The sequence below is a fragment of the Oncorhynchus mykiss genome, chromosome 24 (genome assembly GCF_013265735.2).
Source record: "Oncorhynchus mykiss isolate Arlee chromosome 24, USDA_OmykA_1.1, whole genome shotgun sequence".
Lineage (NCBI taxonomy): Eukaryota > Metazoa > Chordata > Actinopteri > Salmoniformes > Salmonidae > Oncorhynchus > Oncorhynchus mykiss.
The window spans coordinates 14,565,606-14,586,264 of NC_048588.1; the positions used below are offsets into that span (position 1 = coordinate 14,565,606).

At 45.4% G+C, this 20,659-nt stretch overlaps 1 protein-coding gene across 1 annotated transcript; it reads right to left on the reverse strand.

Moving 5' to 3' along the window:
• Positions 1 to 1,410: 1,410 nt before the first annotated feature.
• On the reverse strand, positions 1,411 to 19,770 carry LOC110503814 (PHD finger protein 13). Its single transcript, XM_021582358.2, has 4 exons — positions 18,972 to 19,770; positions 4,149 to 4,235; positions 1,963 to 2,875; positions 1,411 to 1,686 (listed from the first exon to the last, which is right to left on the reverse strand). The coding sequence occupies exons 1-4, from the start codon at positions 18,981 to 18,983 to the stop codon at positions 1,457 to 1,459; spliced, it is 1,242 nt and encodes a 413-aa protein (XP_021438033.1). The 5' UTR covers positions 18,984 to 19,770; the 3' UTR covers positions 1,411 to 1,456.
• Positions 19,771 to 20,659: the final 889 nt, after the last annotated feature.

Consider the following 20,659-nt stretch of genomic DNA (forward strand, 5'->3'; position numbering starts at 1 on the left):
ATGCGGATATGAGCTCTGTTGTATCTTTGCTGCTCAGCTGTTGTGGGATTTATGTATGGAGTGAATAAAAAGTTACACTGACCATATCCACTGTCACCAAGTAGTCCACTATGTTGTCCTTTCTGAAACAGCACACAATGAAGAGTTGCGAAAAATCCTTAATTGTGAGTTGCACTTTTCCAACGTGCAACAATGTTTGAAAACTCTAAATTACCCTGAACATTGATGGAAAACCAGTTCTTACTATTCCTGTACTCCTCAGCATCAGGAGTTGATGGACACTTGATGTGAACATGACATCCATCTATACAGCCAATCACTCCTGGGAAGTGCCCATATTCATAGAATTGTTCTTTATAGTTGGCTTGGCTAGCAGAATCAGGAAACTTGATGTGAAGACTGAACTATTCTACAGTTTCTTCACTGACACCACACAAATCACTAGTTTCATGATGAAAGATTCCAGATGCCAAAAACCTCAAAGTGATCAGAACTTGGAGAGAATTGGGTAAAGGTCTTCCTCTTTGAGATGGAGAGGAAAGTCTAGGATCAAGCAAAGATATTACCTCCAATGCATTTTCTTTGTACATAGGAAAAGCGGTCTCAAAAAGCTATTTCATCCAAGTAATTTAATGGATTACTCCTATCCACCAGTACTCGTCTGGCTGGCCTCTGTAGTGCAGGTTGGTCTTCATTTAGATCTACAACTATTTTAAAATAAGTATGTACAAGTCGCTTTGAGTTAAGACAGCTCAAACAGGCATTTTAGTCTGGGACTAAGTTTAAGCCTCGTCTGTGAAACCGGCCACATATGTTATAACGACACAGTTGATGTGGTACGCAACCATTGGTTGATGATTACAACGTCTGAGCAGAGGAACATGACCGTAGACTCATGGCTTGGTTGCTGATGGCAGTGTCCCGGGTCGTGTTCGTTAGGCACAAAACGGAAGAAAAAGGACTGAAACAGGGAGGACTACCTGGACTTGTTCAATAATTGACATGTTCTGTGCGTCTTACTGAACACAACCCTGGTGGCTGGAGGTGGTTTGTGCAGAGTATCAGAATGGACCAGCAAAGAACTTGATGCTCACTAGTGGTCAACATCCCAAATGGCACCCTATTCCCTACATAGGGCTCTGGTCAAAAGTAGTTCACTATAAAGGGAATAGGAAAGGGTGGTACCTAGTCAGTTACACAACTGAATGTATTTAACTGAAATGTGCATTTAACCCAACCCCTCTGAATCAGAAGTGCGGGGGGCTGCCTTAATGACATCAGTGCCCGGGGGGAGCAGTTGTTGTTGGGAATTAACTGCCTTGCTCAAGGGCAGAACAGCAGATTTTTCCACCTTGGGGATTCGAACCAGCAATGTTTTGGGTACTGGCCCAATGCTCTTAACCGCTAGGCTACCTGACACCAATTTGGACGCAGCCAATGAACCAGCTAGTGCCCTCTAGTCGCTGAAGCGTTTGCGGGAGGCGATCCGCGCCCGGTTGGACCGTCTGATGTTGGTCTTGGCATCTCGGCAGGGCTGGCAGGTGAAGACTTCAGGAACGTGGGTGCGGCGGATCTTAGCGCAGGACAGGTGCACCCAGGTGCCACACTCACTACACTCTATCATGGGCCGACCCGCGAACGGTTTCAGGCAGAAACAGGTGATCAGGTCCCACGAGTCGTCCTGATCTGAGAAGAGAGAAAATAGAAGAGAGACATTATATTAAACACAGCCTCTGTTTTATACTAGCAATGATGGTTGTAGAGAGTGATGAGGTATTGAGCGAGCTGCATCCAAAACGGCACCCTGTTCCCTATTACTTTTAACTAGAGCCCTACTACGGTCCTGATCAAAAGTAGTTCACTATATAGGGAATATGGGCCCTGGTCAAAATTAGTGCTACAGAGCAGAGCGTGCCATTTGGGACGCATCTTAAGTCTCAAGTGGGGTTCCTCTCTACTCACCCTCTATCTTGCTGTTGTCTGCAGATGTGTCCTCTCCATCGCTCCCTCCCTGGTCTGTCTGGTAGTTGCTCCCTCCATGGTCCCGGTCGGGGCTGCTTCCCTCCTCTGTGTGGTAGCCTGTCTCCTGGTCTTCAGTTAGCTGACCTCTCAACCTCCTGTCCATCACCATCCTCAGGATATCTGACCTCTGACCACTGTCTATCCTTCCTTCACTCCCAGACCCCTCCCAGCTCTCCCTCGTCACATTCTCTTCCTTTCTTCTCTTCTTTTCTCCGTCTCCCGGCCTATGAGGACAGCTCTTCCCCGTCTCACAGCTTGTCGTTGTCATGTCAACAGGCTGTTCGGTCACTTCCTGTTCCAGTTCTTCACTTCCTGTCTTCTGAGGGGTTGTAGAGTCATTCATTTTCCCAGCTGACCTGTTGGGGTCTGGCGTGTGTGTCTGACCGGTGTTGATCTTGTCCCTGTGGACAGACAGAGAGCTGCTGGAGGTGGCTTCAGGGAAGAGTTGAGTCAGGGAAGATTGGGAAAGTTTACAGTCATGGTCACATTTCGGAGCTATCAGAGGATGTGTTTTGTTGTCAGTAGGACAGCTGTTGAGGTTGGTCCGTTCAGACTGGGGCTGGTGCTGCTCATGGAGCTCTGGCATTCTGCTGACTGTTGATGTAGGGGCAGCCTGTTTGTTATTAGGAGACTTTTTGGCACTTCCTCCTCTAAGCTTCTTCTCCCCCTGGCCAGGCCCGGCTGGCTTCTTGTCTGACCTCCTCCTCTTCAACTCCTTCCCTTTCTCCTTCTGGCTCTGAGTGGAGGAGCCACAGTCTGAGTTAGGAGAGGACTGGTAGGCCCATGGACTGGTACTGTGACTGCTGCTGCAGGGGTTGCTGTCACTGGGCTTGCTGTCACTACACCACCAATCCTACAGGGGGATATATCACCATGGAAACAACAGCAGAACTGGAGACCTCATTCAACTGAACAAAAATATTAAAACACAACATGCAACAATTCCAAATACTTTACTGAGTTACAGTTCACATAAGGAAATCAGTCAATTGAAATTCATTAGGCCCTAATCTATTGATTTCACATGACTGGGAATACAGATATGCATCTGTTGGTCACAAATACCGTTTAAAAAAAGTAGGGGCGTAGATCAGAAAACCAGTCAGTATCTGGTGTGACCAGCATTTGCCTCATGCAGCGCGACATATCTCATTCACATAGAGTTGATGACTGTTGATTGTGGCCTGTGTAATGTTGTCCCACTCCTCTTCAATGGTTCTTCAATGGTTGTGAGAAGTTGCTGGCGGGAACACACTGTTGTACACGTCGACCCAGAGCATCCCAAACTTGATCAATGGATGAGTATCCAGGCCATGTAAGAACTGACACATTTTCCGCTTCCAGGAATTGTGTACAGATCTTTACGACATGAGGCTGTGCATTATCATGCTGAAACATGAGGTGATGACGGTGGATGAGTGGCACAACCATGGGCCTCAGGATCTCGTCATGGTATCTCTGTGCATTCAAATTGCCAGCTTATGCCTGCCCATACCATAACCCTAACCGGCACCATGGGGCACTCTGTTCACTTCAGCAAACCACCTGCTCACATGACGCCATACAAGTGGTCTGTGGTTGTGAGGCCGGTTGGACGTACTGCCAAATTCTCTAAAACAACGTTGGAGATGGCTTATGGCAGAGAAATTAACATTGAATTCTCTGGCAACAGCTCTGGTGGACATTCCTGCAGTCAGCATGCCAATTGCACGCTCCCTCAAAACTTGAGACCTGTGGCATTGTGTTTTGCGATAAAACTGCTCATTTTAGAGTGGCCTTTCATTGTCCCCTGCACAAGGTGCACCTGTGTAATAATCATGCTGTTTAATCAGCTTCTTGATATGCCACACCTGTCAGGTGGATGGATTATCTTGGCAAAGGAGAAATGATCACTAACAGGGATGTAAAAAAATTTGTGCACAAAATTTGAGAGAAAATAGCTTTTTTGTATGGAACATTTCTGGGATCTTTTATTTCAGCTCATGAAAAATGGGACCAACACTTTACATGTTGCGTTTATATTTTTGTTCAGTGTAGAAGCAATAAGACATCAATTAATTATAAGAGTGTTAATAAGCTACATCTCAGTTTTACTTGAACAGGAGAAAACTGTTTTATCAACCTACCTCTGTTTGATAGGGGATGTATCCAGCATAGGCCAACACAAAGGTGCAAAACTGGTTGAAGTCCTCCACAGTGCGTTTTCTCTTTCTCTGTGGAAACAAACAAACACCTCGTTATTTTAGAACATTAATAACCAAATGATAACGTGCTGAGTCCCTCCTGTCCATGCAGCTGGCCCATAGCGCCGAGTAGGCAGAGTGTGTGCATTTGAGACCATTCTATTGGCCTTGAAAGCAAACTCCGCCTACTCGGTGCACCCGGCGAGCTGAAACAAAACGCACCTAAGTGCAATAGTAAACTGCCGTGAGCAAAGCGCGGGAGGCATGTGTATGGAGCCTCGGTTGTTCTAGGAAAAATAAATACTTTGAAACAGAGACCATCGGCAAAATTTTCAGTTTTTGATTTGTTAAAAAAGTTTGAAATATCCAATAAATGTCGTTCCACTTCATGATTGTGTCCCACTTGTTGTTGATTCTTCACAAAAAAATACAGTTTTATATCTTTATGTTTGAAGCCTGAAATGTGTCAAAAGGTCGCAAAGTTCAAGGGGGCCGAATTCTTTCGCAAGGCACTGTATGTGCCCTCTGTTCACCATTGTTTTGGTTGGTTATTGTTCCCATGTCCGTTGGTCTTGTGAGTTCCTGTGCTTTGTTGTTTCAGCATTCGTGCTGGTGTATGGTGTACTAGTTGTTACGGGTCTCGTCCCTTGTATTTATTAGAGGTTTAACCTCGCTCTTTTGTTTGGGTTACATCCCTGTGTTTTTGGATACGTGTTTGTTTTGGGCTTCGTCCCCGTGCCTTTCATGGCATACATTATTGGGTCAAGAATTAAAACCCAATATTACATATTCCTGCACCTTTCTCCAATCCTTTATACCAGGTACCCCAAACTGGGGTACACACAATGTCGTCGGGGGTACGCCAAATAAAAATGAGATTCACATTCAAAAAATAAAATAAAGATATTCAAACAGTCCATTTATTTTCCAATGGGTCTATACATTTGGGTGAGGTCTTTTTCTCGCCTGAGTAGCCTCGTTTCACTGACAAAAATAACATTAAACCATCTAGTGTTCAGCGAAATAACAACACAATGTCAAATACAGGTAGCCTTGTCAAATAGTTAACATCCAATCACATTGACCGTTACTCTCTCGCAGGAATTCCACTAACGGTATGTAGTCAGTATGTAGCCAAACGTAGCTGCTGCTCATTCCGTTTGCTCGAAAATGGATAAATGGTTCAAAAAAAAGTAAGGCCCGCGTCCATAGAGACACATACTGTACCAGCTCTACTGGTAGTACTGCTACTACCAGCAGTACGACACCTGCACCTGTCGACGACACAAGTTGTTCTGCTTCCACAAGCACATCCAATGCTAGCATCAGTAATTCTACATTTGTTGTTAGCCCAACTAGCATGGACACTGACAGATGTGAATCTGATGCAGCTGAAGAGCTACTGCCCCCTTTACCCGGGAAGCACTGAACAACAGACAGGGACGTTGGACCATCAAAGAGGCACAAAAATGATGAACTATATTGATTTGGGGTTCACTTATATTGGGAGTAGGGCCTTTCCTCAGCCACAGTGTGTTATATGGGCAAAAGTACTATCTCACAACTCGATGAAACATTCACTCTTGCGCAGACATTTAGAAACTAAACATGCCGACGACTTTCGAGTAATAAGACATGTATAAAAGCAACAGATACCATTAATAAGAAGGGGTTAGAAGAGTCTTATATGGTGAGCTACCGAGTGGCTAGGACAGGCAAGCCCCATACTATTGTGGAGGACTTCATTCTTCCTGCTGTCGCGGGTATGGCTGGGACGGACAATGCTGGGGGAAAAGGCCCACAAAACTATACAGACAATGTCTTCATCAAACAACACTGTTTCATGACACATCAGTGACATGGCAGGAGATGTTTTGAAACAATTACTGCTTCGCATACAAGCCAGTGAATTCTATGCATTACAGATAGATGAGTCAACAGATGTGGCGGGCCTGGCACAGCTCCTGGTATATGTCTGTTACGTTTATGGGGGGTCAATTAAGGAAACCACTGGAAAACAGGACAGGATATTTTTAAAGTACTGGACAGCTTTCTGACATCAAATGGACTTCGGTGGTCAAGATGTGTTGGTATCTGTACTGATGGCGCAAAAGCCATGACAGGGAGACATAGTGGAGTGGTAACGCGTGCAAGCAGTTGCTCCCGACGCCACTTGGGTACACTACAGCATCCACCAAGAGGCTCTTGCTGCCAAGGGAATGCCTGACAGCTTGAAAGATGTTTTGGACACTACAATGAAAATGGTTAACTTTGTTAAAGGAAGGCCCCTGAACTCCAGTGTACTTACTACATTATGCAATGATATGGGCAGCGACCATGTAATGCTTTTACCACATACAGAAGTGAGCTGGTTATCAAGGGGCAAAGTACTGACATGTTTTTTTGAATTGAGAGACGAGCTTAAAGTTCTTTACTGACCATAATTTTCACTTGTCTGACAGCTTGCATGATGACGAGTTTCTCACATGATTGGGTGATGTTTTTTCTTGCCTGAATGATCTGAATCTAGGATTACAGGGACTCTCCGCAACTATATTCAATGTGGAGGACAAAATTGAGGCTATGATTAAGAAGTTGGAGCTCTTTTCTGTCTGCATTAACACAGACAATACACAGGTCTTTCCATCATTGTATGATTTTTTGTGTGCAAATGAACTCAAGGTTACAGACAATGTCAAATGTGATATAGTGATGCACCTGAGTGAGCTGGGTGCACAATTACGCAGGTACTTTCCCCGAAACGGACAACACAAACAACTGGATTCATTATATAACCCTTTCATGCCCTGCCTCCAGTCCACTTACCGATATCTGAACAAGAGAGCCTCATCGAAATTGCAACAAGCGGTTCTATGAAAATGTAATTTAATCAGAAGCCACTGACAGATTTCTGGATAGGAATGGGCGCAGATCGCGCTGTTAGGACACTGATGCCCTTTGCAACCACGTACCTATGTCAGAGTGGATTCTCAAGCCCTCACTAGCATGAAAACTAAAGACAGGCACAGACTGTGTGTGGAAAATGATTTAAGACTGAGACTCTCTCCAATACAACCCAACATTGCAGAGTTATGTACATCCTTAGAAGCACACCCTTCTCATTAACCTGTGGTGAGTTAGTCACCATTTTTGATGAACAAATAAGGTTTTATATGTAAGATGGCTAAATAAAGAGCAAAATTATTGATTATTATTATATTATTATTTGTGCCCTGGTTCTATATGAGCTTCCCACGAGCCGGGTTGTGACAAAAAACTCACACTCCTTCTTATGTTTAATAAATGTATCGTATATTCTGTGTGGCAAGCTTACAATGATGACAAAAAAACAACATTTGAGAGTGCGCTGACCCTGGTGCTAGAGGGGGTACGGAGGTTGAATGTTTGAAGGGGTAAGGGATTATAAAAAGTTTTGAACCATACACAAACATTAATACATTTATGTTCAGTAAATTCACAATGTTTCTTCTTATATAATTAACACTTAGCTCTAAGTATAAGCAAGTGCAAGCAAATGAGCTGTGATGAGGTAGGCCTATTCGTTCAGCTATTTCAAAAAGGACAGCGACAGAAATTCAGACAGATGTTGAGGCCTTAACTTTACTCTTCTTTAAGTCGAGAGAGAGAGAGAGAGAGAGAGAGAGAGAGAAAGGGAGAGAGAGAGAGAGAGAAAGAGAGAGAGAAGGAGAGAGACTTTTTGACTTTTGGTCTTTCTTTATTGAAACATTCTCAATTCATTTAAACCCCCCCCCCCCCCCCTCCCCTAAAATAAAAAATAAAAATATATCCTCTACCACATGATACAAATCACCATACACAAAAACCCTCTCCTACAACCGTATATCCAAAACATCTTCCCCAGCAATACAGACAGCCCCCCCAACACACCATATCTCCTCAAACATCTCCACACATTTGATCATTTTATAGAACTCAAACTCAACCCTAAGGCGCGCAGAGACCATCCCATTAAACAGTAGTAAAGGGTCTGTTATACCCCCACCTTTAACCCTGTTCCTCCTTGTTAGCCAAATAGCTAACTTTGCCTGAGCAAACAGAAAATTCAACAAAACACATTTTTCTTTCTCCTTACTCGAATACCTGTATCCCATTATAAACATCCCAACAGCAAAAACCACCCCCAACCTGTCACACAGACATTCCAACAGAGACATTAATGGCATTAACCTGGTGCACACAGAAAACACATGAATTACAGTTTCTTTCATTTGACAGAAAGGACACCCCTGCCCAATTCCCGGATCAACCCGTGCCAACCAGCTGTTAGTGGCCAGGGCTCCATGAAGAACCCTCCACTGGAGGTCCCCTGACCTCTTTGGTACTGGGGGTTTGTAGAGCGCCCTCCATCGAAAACCCACCATACTCTCCGCCCCACATACCCCCTGCCACTGATGTGCCTTCACTCCTGTTAGGCTTCTAATGCTCCTAACCTTAACGCAGAGGTTGTATAGGGCTTTACCTCCCACCCCCTCAAACTCCCCCAGGCTCGGAGTGTTAAAATCTAACAAGTCCTCCAGACCCCCTTGCCAGTCTCCAGTCTCTGCCGTCACCTGCAGTGGCGGGAACATTGGTGGCCCCTCTCCCTTTGGCCTCTCAAACACCCCCCTTACCGGCTCAGACAGTGCCTCCTGGACCTCCTCCAGGAATCTTTCCAGCAGCCTAAGAGACGTTATTCCTGTTTGTTGCGCCAAGACCTCCGGGGTTTTCCACCCCTCCTCTCCCAGCAGTCTCAGGTCACCCAGCCTTTGTAAACCTCCTGCCATCAGTTGCCTCTGCAGGGTGGCCGACTGAACCGATCTCAAAGGGATGGCTGGGTTGTGGAAGATAGGCTCCTCCCACACCCACTGCCCAGGCTCCACGCCCCCTTCTCGTGTGGGCCTTAGCAGCTGCCAGGCCCTCAGCACCGCAGAGTAAAACTCTGAGAGACCTGCTGTACTCAGCCTCTCCAGCTTCATGAGGAACAGCTGCCGGTCCAACCCTAATCCGCCAGCTCTCCTCAGCAGCGCGCATGCTGGTTCCCTCCAGCCAACATCAGTGTGGTACAGCAGTCTCTGCACCGCCTTTAGTCGGAAAGCAGCCATCCTGCTCTCCAGTTCCACCAAGCCCTGTCCTCCTTCGTGGACGGTCATGTACAAAACTGCTGCCTTCAGCCAGTGATGTCCCGACCAAAAGAAGTCCACCAGCTTGCGTTGCAGGTCTGCAAGCAGACCGGCGGGGGGGTTGAGGACAGCCAGTTTATGCCACAAGGAAGATGCCACCAGGTTGTTGATTATCAGCACCCTCCCTCTATATGACACTTGGGACAGGAGCCACCTCCACCTGGCCAGTCTTGACACCACTGCCTGTGACAGCCCCTCCCAGTTTTTGCTGACCCACCTCTCCGAGCCCAGGTACACCCCCAACACTTTAAGCCCTTCACAACCCCACTGCAAACCCCCTGGAAGCAGAGGAGGAGCCCTATCCCCCCATGCCCCACATAACAGAGCTTTGCTCTTGCCCCAGTTTACCTTAGCTGATGAAGCTCCCTCGTACACCTTCAGACTGGTCTCTAGTTCCTGCATATCTTGCCCATCCCTGACCATCACAGAAACATCATCTGCATATGCTGAGACTGCTATTCCTGTCACCACATCCATGCCTATCCAGCACACTCCCCGCAGTCTCCTGCGTAGCAGTCCTAAAAAAGGCTCAATGGCTAGTGTGTACAGCTGCCCAGATAGAGGGCATCCTTGTCTAATACCCCGTCTCACCCAGACTGGCCTACTGAGCCCCCCTCCCACCTTAACCATACATGACGCCCCAGCATACAACAGCTTCACACAGGTCACAAAACTCTTCCCAAACCCAAACACAGACATCACATTAAACAGATACTCATGATCCACTCTATCAAAAGCCTTCTCTTGATCTAAAGAGACCAGTCCAAAGTTCACATTAGAACCTCTCGACAAATCCAACATGTCCCTAATCAAGAACAAGTTGTCCGTGATTGAGCGTCCCGGTACACAATATGTCTGGTCCTTGTGTATTATAGAGTCCAGATGGGACTTCAGTCTGTTAGAGAGGACCTTGGCAAAAATCTTGTAGTCCGCACAGAGTAATGCCACAGGCCTCCAGTTCTTAAGTTCACACAAGTCCCCTTTTTTGGGCAGGAGAGTCAGAGCCGCCCGACGGCAGCTCATCGGCAACTCTCCTACCCTGACGCATTCACGCAACACGCAAAATAAATCCTGTCCAATTGTTCCCCAGAATTTTTTGTAAAATTCCACTGGAAGTCCATCGACCCCAGGTGCACGACCGGGGGACATCTGGGTTACTGCCTCTGCCAGTTCATGTGACAACAGAGGAATGTCCATTTCATCCCTCTGTGCCCGAGAGAGCTTAGGGAGTCCTGCGAACAAGACCTGAGCACACATAGGATCACACATTTCTGCCCTATACAATTCAGTATAAAACTCCACAGTCCGCTCCCGCATCTCCCCCACCACAGAGGTCACCCGCCCATCAGACAGCCGTAGACAATGCATACCCTTGGCTTCACTGCTCTGTCTTTCCAAACCAAAGAAGAAGGAGCTGGGAGCATCCATCTCCTTGAGCATGGAGAACCTAGCTCTTACAAGTGCTCCCTTTGCTTTAACCTGGAAAAAACTGCCCAGGTCCCTACGTAATTCGGCTAAGTTAGCCTGGAGGCCTACATTGCCTTGCCCCACCATCTCTACCTCCATCTCACTAATACACCGCTCTAGTTCCCCCAATACTCTCCTAGCCTCTGAGGATGAGAGAGCAGTATACTGTTGACAGAAAAGCCGAATTTGCACTTTCCCCACATCCCACCATTGACTCAGAGACTCATACTCCTCTCTTCGCTGCCCCCATCTTTCCCAAAAAGTCTGGAAACCTGAGCAAAAAGTGGCATCTTGTAAGAGCTTTACATTGAACTTCCAATAAGATGCCTGCCGGGGCCCTGGTGAAATAGACAGCCGAGCCATGGTTATGTGGTGATCCGAAAACCCCACTGGGAGAATGGTAGCACCCAGCAGCCTATTGCTCTGATTCCTGGACATGTAAAAGCGATCAAGTCGAGCTGCACTCACCCTAGCCCCAAAAACCTTCACCCACGTATACTGTCTTGTGTTTGGATGTTTAGTTCTCCAAACATCCACTAGGTCAAACTGATTAAAGATATCCCTTAACACTCCCACTGACACTGAATGAGGCTCTTCCCCATTTCTGTCTTTTGTAAAATCCATTGTACAGTTCCAGTCACCTCCGATCACCAGCGTCTCCTCAGGCGCTACTTGTGAGAGTTCCTGTCTAAGACTCCCAAATAGAACCCCTCTTTCTCTCCCTGTGTTAGGCGCATACACATTTATAAAGACAAAACACATGTTGTTAATTTCTGCTTTAACAACAAGCAACCTACCCCTACACACCTCCTTTGAGGAGCAAATTTTTACAGCCAGACCAGGTGCAAAAAGGACTGCCACCCCTGCACTAAGATTTGTCCCATGGCTCAACACACTTGCCCCTTTCCACCAGAGCCCCCAATCAACTTCATTCACCACATCACTATGCGTCTCCTGCAGAAACAACACCTGTACTTTTTTTTGTTTTACATATTCACCCAACACACTCCTCTTTCCCGCATCTCTGGCGCCATTTATATTGAGCGAGCCTACCCGAAGAGTCTCCATAAGAAGTGGGAGAAAAGCCAGCAGAGAAATAGACCAATAGCAAAGCTCAAAAAGCCCCAGTGTCAGTAAGAAATTAAACATCTAAACAGTGTCTGAAGGTAAACCTTTACGCACTGTTGTGACCCACTTCCTCAACCTAAACCGTTTCCTGGGTGAGAGGACACCATGCCCCTCATTTCTCATAGCATGTTGTACTGATCTTACAAACTTCCTAGGATCAGGAAAAAAAGCCTCAAGATTAACTTTTTTCCCCTTAGTCTCATTCAGGAACCTTGTCAGTTCTCTCAACGTGTACTTAGACCCCTCGGGTTGACTGGCTGTCAGCTCCGGGCCAATTGAAGAGGAGTCTGAAAAAAATAACTCCTCATCCTCTTCCTCAGACTCACTTTCCTCCTCTTCTCTATCTCCCACCCTGACCACCTGCCCTTTCTCTCTGGTTAGGGCCTCACCCACAGCAACAGGCAACATTTCCATGGTGCCTTTGTCCACACCCTTTTTCTTTTTCCTCTTGACACCCTCCTCCTCCCCCCCTAATCTCTTACACTTCCCCACTATACTCTCCTCATCCACTAGAATTACCTGACTAGACGCAGTATCATCTGCACCACCCTCCATAGCATGACTAGGGCCAGCCTCAGCTACACCACCCTCCATAGCATGACTAGGGCCAGCCTCAGCTACACCACCCTCCATAGCATGACTCGGCCCAGCATTATCTGCACCACCCTCCATAGCATGACTCTGCCCAGCATCATCTGCACCGCCCTCCATAGCATGTCTAGGCCCAGCCTCAGCTACCCCACCATCTCTAGCCTGACTAGACCCAGCCTCTGCTTCTCCACCATCTCTAGCCTGACTAGACCCAGCCTCCACTACCCTACCATCTCTAGCCTGACTAGACCCAGCCTCTGCTTCTCCACCATCTCTAGCCTGACTAGACCCAGCCTCCACTACCCTACCATCTCTAGCCTGACTAGGCCCAGCCTCATCTACACCACCATCTCTAGACTGACTAGGCCCAGCCTCTGCTATCTGCATCTCCTTACCCCCTGCATTTTGACCTCGATTTCCCCCACCTGCCGTTGTACCCTCACCTTGTCTATGGCCTTTATGTGGGCACGCAAAACTCTTGTGCCCCAAATCCCCACATTCAAAACACCGTAGACTATCTGTGCTGGCAAAACCGGCATAGAGCCCCTCCCCATGCCTCACTTTAAAATGCACATTTAGCTGTTGCTCATTATTGTTCAGAAACATAAACACTTGCCTCCTGAACGAAACAACGTGCTTAACGGCATCTGCCTGAAAACCTGCTGACAGTACACGGAAACCGCTAGCAAACTTACCAAAACGACTCAGCTCTTTCCTAATTTGATCATCCGTAATAAACGGAGGCAAATTTGCCACTACAACTCTTGTTGAAGGGGTAGAGAGAGGTGAAATTGACACCAACACATCCCTTACAAATATTCCGCTAGCAATTAGCCTACCGACCAAATTAGCCCTTTTCATGAACACAACCACAGCTTTGTTCATTCTAGAAGCAGAATGTATAAACTCAGCTCCTACCTGTTCACCGACCGCGAGCAGAACCTCCTCCACCTTAACTCCGTTCTCAGGAACACACCTGAATCCATGCTGTATCGACAGCGTCTCCTCCGCGCTAGGCTGAGAAGCCATTGCGCACACTACACCTTCCAACCCCCAGGAAAGTTACTCTGTCCTCTTCCACCCTAACTTTGAAAAAAAAACTTTGGATACCGCTAAAACAAATATTTAATTAACCCTCCACCATAGAAAATAACATGTAAATAAAAGAATCAAGAAAGTTAGTTAGGATAGAGCTTTCCACACCAAACACTCAAACTCCAAAAAACTCCCAGCATGCACCGAAAGAGAGAGAGAGAGAGAGAGAGAGAGAGAGAGAGAGAGAGAAGGAGAGAGAGAGAGAGAGAGAGAGAGAGAGAGAGAGAGAGAGAGAGAAGGAGAGAGAGAAAAAGAGAGAGAAGGAGAGAGAGAGAGAAAAAGAGAGAGAGAGAGAGAGAGAAAAATAGAGAGAGAGAGAGAGAAGGAGAGAGAGAGAAAAAGAGAGAGAGAGAGAGAGAGAGAGAAGGAGAGAGAGAGAAAAAGAGAGAGAGAAAGAGAGAGAGAAGGAGAGAGAGAGAAAAAGAGAGAGAGAAAGAGAGAGAGAGAGAGAGAGAGAGAGAGAGAGAAAGGGAGAGAGAGAGAGAGAGAAAAGAGAGAGAGAGAGAGAAAGAGAGAGAGAGAGAGAGAGAAAGGGAGAGAGAGAGAGAAAAGAGAGAGAGAGAGAGAGAGAGAGAAAAGAGAGAGAGAGAGAGAGAGAGAAAGAGAGAGAGAGAAAAATAGAGAGAGAGAGAAAGAGAGAGATAAGGAGAGAGAGAGAGAAAAAGAGAGAGAGAAAGAGAGAGAGAGAGAAAAATAGAGAGAGAGAGACTCAGCGGTTAGCCTACCATTTGAAGTATTTCATTAGGTCTATGTGGTCTAAAAAGGAAGGACAATACAATCACGAGGATCCACTTTTATAGACAATATACAGACCCACTGACAAGACAACCCTCCCACTATGAACTGGAATGGGTCTATTACTCAACTTTTTGTGGAATAGAAATATTAGAATGGAAGAGACTGTCACTGGCAAACATGGTTATGATGAGGGGATACTAAAATATAATGATGTTGGGTCTGTAACTTACCACCCTCCTTGTGGAGAAAAGCACCAGAGATAATTATAACACACAATGTAAGAAAAACAATTAAATGCATCATTCTAACATTGCCTAAAATTATTAATAAGATAGTAATGAGATAGACCTATATATGCAATATAACAATGTAGATGTACAAACTATGGCATAGATGATGATAAGCGGTTAAGAGGCAAGCCGTCATTTTGATTAAGACATGAGCGAGCTGAAACGGATGTAGCCTATATGCCGCCTATTCGTTCAGCACTTTGAAATGGACAGCGACATAATTCAGAACATGGGCCTTTCTTACAGTATTCTCTCTGTACACCAAGTCAGAACATTAGGCTAAATTAACAGGGTAAGCAGACAATGAAAGCTGTTAAAATATTCAAAGATGAGATTTCTCTAGAACAAGCTACATGTACACCAAGTCAGAACAGTAGGCTACGTTCCCTAGGGGGAAAGGGACCACATTATTAGGGTGAGACACATGGGCTACTAACTGTTTACTACACAACATACACTTGGTATTACTTTCTTAGCTACAGTATACATATCTCCCTGGCATATTACATCACTTACGCAGCAGCATACTAGACATATTTATGGACTCACCATTGTTGTGCTGTGCTCACTTGAACAGGAAGTTGGCATGGCGGTCCTTGTCATCAAAGTCTGGCATTGTCTGGATGAAGTGATGCTGGATTGACAGCATGGCCAATGCTTTTAACATTCTCTGGCCCATGGAGTTGCATGTGATGGTTTTATCCTTTAAGGGTGGAAAAGTTTCTCCCTGACTCTGCGGTTGTCATCGGAGTGGTGATGATGATTTTGAGAAGAGAGACAAGGCCTCCTGCAGGTTGTTCTCGTAGAGTGATTTCAATAGAGAAAGTGCTGTCTTTCCAGTGTGCAGCTCAGGATGCCGGTAGACAGTGAACAGTTCCCTTTTCAACTTCTCCTGTTTGCCCACAGGCCCCAGCTTGGTAGCGCACTGGAGTGCTGCGGTGCTGAAAGGAATGTACATACTGGGGGGGGGGAAATGAGCTGTCCACCAACTTTGCTGCAATTAAGTGGTCACTCTCACAAATCCTTTCTTGCACATGAGCAGTGATTGTGTTGCATGCTTCATTCAACATAGATGCAGTGTTAAGATTTCTCCGCCTTGGTTCAGTGGCATCAACATGTCCTTTGACCAGTGTATAAGATTACTCGCCAATGTTTTGAATGTTCACCTTGAAATTGTTGATTGCTCCAGCAATTCCTGCTGCATCAATGGTTCGTTTCGGCATTATTGTGTACAAAACATCCACCTCTGGCATGACCAAGGAAAATAACCATAAGCCTTGCTGATGGTGATCTCATCCCATCCAGGCTGCGTGCGGATGTCCTCCATGCACTGGGCCAGTGTCTCATGGTCCTCCCACACAGCATTGACGGTTCTGCTTGTGAAATTCCATCGTGTACCCGGTGGCCTGGGGACCTGTCTGTTTGTTGATTCCATGAGAGCGGAGAGTCTTTTGGGTGAGCCAGTAAAAAAGGAGGATAGGTCTGCAGAAAACACTAAGCAGGCTCACTCTCCCAGCACAAAGTTGCTGAAGTGTTAGATTCAGTTGGTGTGCATAACAGTGCACAAATTGCACGTTTGGGTAAGTCTCCTTCAGTACCGTTTGGACACCACGTACATTACCACTCATCACTGCTGCACCATCGTAGGTTTGTGCAAACAGCTTCTCCTTGACATTCAGTGGCGCTAGGACTCTCACACACACTGTTGTTTGGCGCTGAAGACGTGGATGTCGAATTAAGGCAGCCCCCCGCACCTCTCTGATTCAGAGGGGTTGGGTTAAATGCAGAAGACACATTTCAGTTGAATACATTCAGTTGGACAACTGACTAGGTATCCTCCTTTCCCTAACATGTAGCGCAGCACTATTACCATATGTGATTTACAGGAGACGTCGGTGGTCTCATCTACCTGTACAGATGCAAAAGGAGTCTCAGACATCTCCTTACCTATAGCTTCTCTGTACACTTCATACATACAATCCAAAAGTTTGTTTTGGATTGTGCTTGATGTACCCTTAAAAATGGGTTGGTCGTCATAATGCCTTTGTAGCCTGTAATCTCCTTCTCACATGGTCTCAAAAATACACCTGAAAACGCCTGGGTTCAAGGAGTCGGCCGACTCGTCATGGCCTCGCAGTGCTGTCCCACAATTGCCACAATTTAATACATGCTATAATTCTGTCAAGCACGTACCTATTCTCCTCCGTTTATTGGTTGTGAAGGTTGATGGCTCGTCTATATGTCTAGCTGAGCCACAACATTTGATTTCCCCAGTAATCCCAGTTTAACAGCGTTATGTGATGCACAATTCTCATGTATTCAGACCCTTTTCATACAGATGTTTTCTAATTTCCCTTCATATGACAAGGATTGAAAAGGATTTGCCAGTAGATTGTCAACGTGATTCATGATGATGACTGCTTGTCTAGCTTTCTAGCTAAGATTTTGAAAGTATGATGTTGACATGATCAGTCCAATCAAAGCTAGGGTAGATCAAATGGGATTTGACCCCATTTTATCTGTGGCCAATGACCCTGAGCCTTCTTCGATGGGCACTTCTAATATAACTCTATGGCAGCAACCAAGGGGCTTGAATTTTCAAGCTCTCCCCGTAGAATTTGCGGTGACATAATGTCCCCATGAGTGACAGAACACTGAGCCAATAACAGCGCAACTAGAAAACATTACCAACCATTCCGCTCTCTATTTTCCGCTGGGCGCTCCACCACCACAGAGAGCACTGAGCTAAGCTGAAACACCTGCATTTTGAAGTTGTCTTACTCAAGAAAGCAAAACAAGAGACCGTATTTGTATGCCGCATTATTAACTCAATGTTTTTTATTTTTTACATTGCTTCTCACTGACTATCGGCACTGATTATGGAATAGTTACACAATTGAAATAACTGCTGACCCTCATGGTCATTCTAGTTGTTATAGATTTCCGGTGTGCTGAGTGTTAATAGCTTAATCAGTTTTAGCAATAGAGAAAGTGGAAAAAATAATAATAATAATAAGTGTATGCAATACATCTAGAGTTGTGCTTTGAAAGAACACACAACTTTAGGCTAAGATTATCGAAATAAACTTTCAGAAGGCCTCACACTGGAATGACACAAAATGGACAGCCATTTCAAAAACGTGTAGCCAAATAGCCTACAAAGCAGGAGCAGTACCCTATAGTCCAAGAACGATTCGTGAATATTGCATATACCTGTGTTGATATACAGAGGCTATTGCAACACTTTTGCAACTTGCAACTCGATTGGACATTATGTATCACTTAATGGCAGCATTGTATCGGAGTGTTTAAAGCCGGAGCGGAAGGGCTAATGGGGGAGGGGTGGAAACGAGGGCTGAAACAGACTGTAGGCGAACGTATGACAGAAACACAGACAACGAAGCCGGGTTCGATGGTTTCTCCAAGCGGCAAAGGTAGCCTAGGCGTAATTTCAACAAGACATAACTTTTCGTGTAACGTTATAGGCTGGCTAGTCTTATTGTCATTACCATCCCATCCGAGACTTGACAGTCAGGAAAATATCGATTTCATGTCTGTACTCTACACAGGGGTCGTCTGCATAGGAACTGATCAACGCATAACGAGACAAACACGGTGCCCAAAATCACTTAAAATTACTTTTAAGGACAGGAGAGGATAATTTATCTAAAGATGGCGACGAAGATGATGCTTAATCGTAACCTGACTGATGGGCGGTCACCAAAGATTAATGACAGTGGGTTAGACTGTTGAAGTAGGCTAATAAAATGTAGCCTTCGCTTCTTCAAATAGTTTCTCTAAACTAGAGAGCTTGATCAAATGGCATCCTAGTCTACTCACTGATCTAATTTGTCATTCACTTAGTTGGGAATGTAAATCAATGAGCAGAGAACCAAATATTTCGGTGACACAATAGAATTCCTCCTGACATGGCTTCTGTAGTCTAGCCTAGACTACACACTCGATGCTGCGCAGTAATAAAATAAGTTGTGTCAACGATTTTTGGACACACAATAAACTACTGGATATGTTTCACACGAAGTCCATCGCTGATGCTTTCTTCGCTGACCATCATTTGAGGGGTTTGATTCTTTATGCTACGCTGAAAGAACATTGCCGTGTCCAAGTCGCGCGCCCTGGACAAACCACACACAGCAAGCGGCTAGCAGTTTACACGGAACCTGGTTTGTTCTTACCACGTTGGAAAGAATGTACCAAGAATGCATGCTAATAAGAATGTAATAAACCATACATACCTGGGTTAACATTGTTGTATGTCGCTGTAGATCAAATGCAAACAAAATGTATTGTCCTTGCTCGACTGCAGCCCTGTCCTGATTATCTTCAATCGACAAAATGGGGTATTTTAGGAAAATAAATGTCGACGTTCTAGTTTACAGCAAAGCGTACGTCACAAAGGTCAACATTTAGCTACTAGACATTATATCATTGTCACCCAGTTGAAATATAGCCAACTATGTTGTTCGATCCACAAAATGTTTAATGATAAACCATTGAGCAACTGTCCTAGAATGCAGACTAACAGCGAAAATGTACTTTTCTTTGATAGTCTCTCTACGAACAATCGTCTTTGTCCATGCGGAACAAGCTGTTTTATGATTAAAAAAGCAATGAAAAGTACACTGACTCGTGAGGGTGGGAGATTCGCGAAACGATCACATTCCATCAGTGACATCACTCCCCGGAGCAGGACAGGAACGCTTAACTCAAAAGAGGACAGCAACCCCCGTTTCGTTGATGGGGTGAAGGAATACTATCTAAATTAACAATAGGAGTATACGAAATATGCCTAATTGTAGCACAATATTATAATACTATAAAACATTTGCATGACACAACTAAAAACAAAACGTACAACATACAACGTATCTTATTGTGGAACACCCCTATCCAGTCAGATGGTTGAATCCGTCCGTCATCTAGTAGCCTACGACACGGAACAGTAGAATACCTTATAATATCTCCCGCGAAAACTCGGCAATAGATCATGGAGCACAGGTGCCCTCATTCAATTTGAACTGTTTTGAAGCTCCTTGTTTTTGTTTTTGAGAAAGTCAACAATGTGAGCTATGTAGAATCATAATTAAATTATGTTTATGTCAAATGGTTAGCCCTCTGCTCAAGTGTTTACAAATATTTCAACATCACAACGTGGTGTTTGGCTAGACAAGCCTACTCTGGCACAAAAACATTCCATAGTCTACCAGTAGAGGGAGTTGTAACACTTGTTACCTGGGACAGTGGCCTCTCACTGTCTCACTTTAAAATAGTAAAGGCAGGCCCAGTCCAGTTACACTGAAAACCTGCACACAGAAAAATGCAATTACAAAGTTCTTTAATAGATCCTGCACCACAATAGATGACATGTCAGCTGCAACAGCCTTAGTCAGGTAATCAGACATGTCCAGAAACAACAAAGATAAGTCTGTGGGCCAGTAGACTCAGAAACCTCTACTGTAGCTTTGAACCCAAATAGCATTATTGGAAATATAAAATGTTTCAATTAAGCAGGAAACAGCAGAGGGAGCACGCCCCGTTTCACTTCGACGGGACCGCAGTGGATGACAGTGAAAAGCTTCAAGTTCCTCTGCGTACACATCACTGACAATCTGAAATGGTCCACCCACACAGACAGTGTAGTGAAGAAGGCGCAACAGTGCCTCTTCAACCTCAGGAGGCTGAAGCAATTTGGTTTGGTCCCTAAGACCCTCACAAACTTCTACAGATGCACAATTGAGAGCATCCTGTCGGGCTGTATCACCGCCTGGCATGGCAACTGCACTGCGCGCAACCGCAAGGCTCTCCAGAGGGTGGTGCGGTCTGCCCAACACATCATCGGGGGCACACTGCCTGTCCTCCAGGACACCTACAGCACCCAACCCAATGTCACAGGAAGGCCAAAAAGATCAACAAGGACATCAAT

Coding starts and splice junctions, on each gene's coding strand:
- LOC110503814 (XM_021582358.2), bottom strand. Junction 2,876..4,148: donor ACATCCCCTATCAAACAGAG/GTAGGTTGATAA, acceptor ATCCCCCTGTAG/GATTGGTGGTGTAGTGACAG. Junction 1,687..1,962: donor AGACAACAGCAAGATAGAGG/GTGAGTAGAGAG, acceptor CTCTCTTCTCAG/ATCAGGACGACTCGTGGGAC.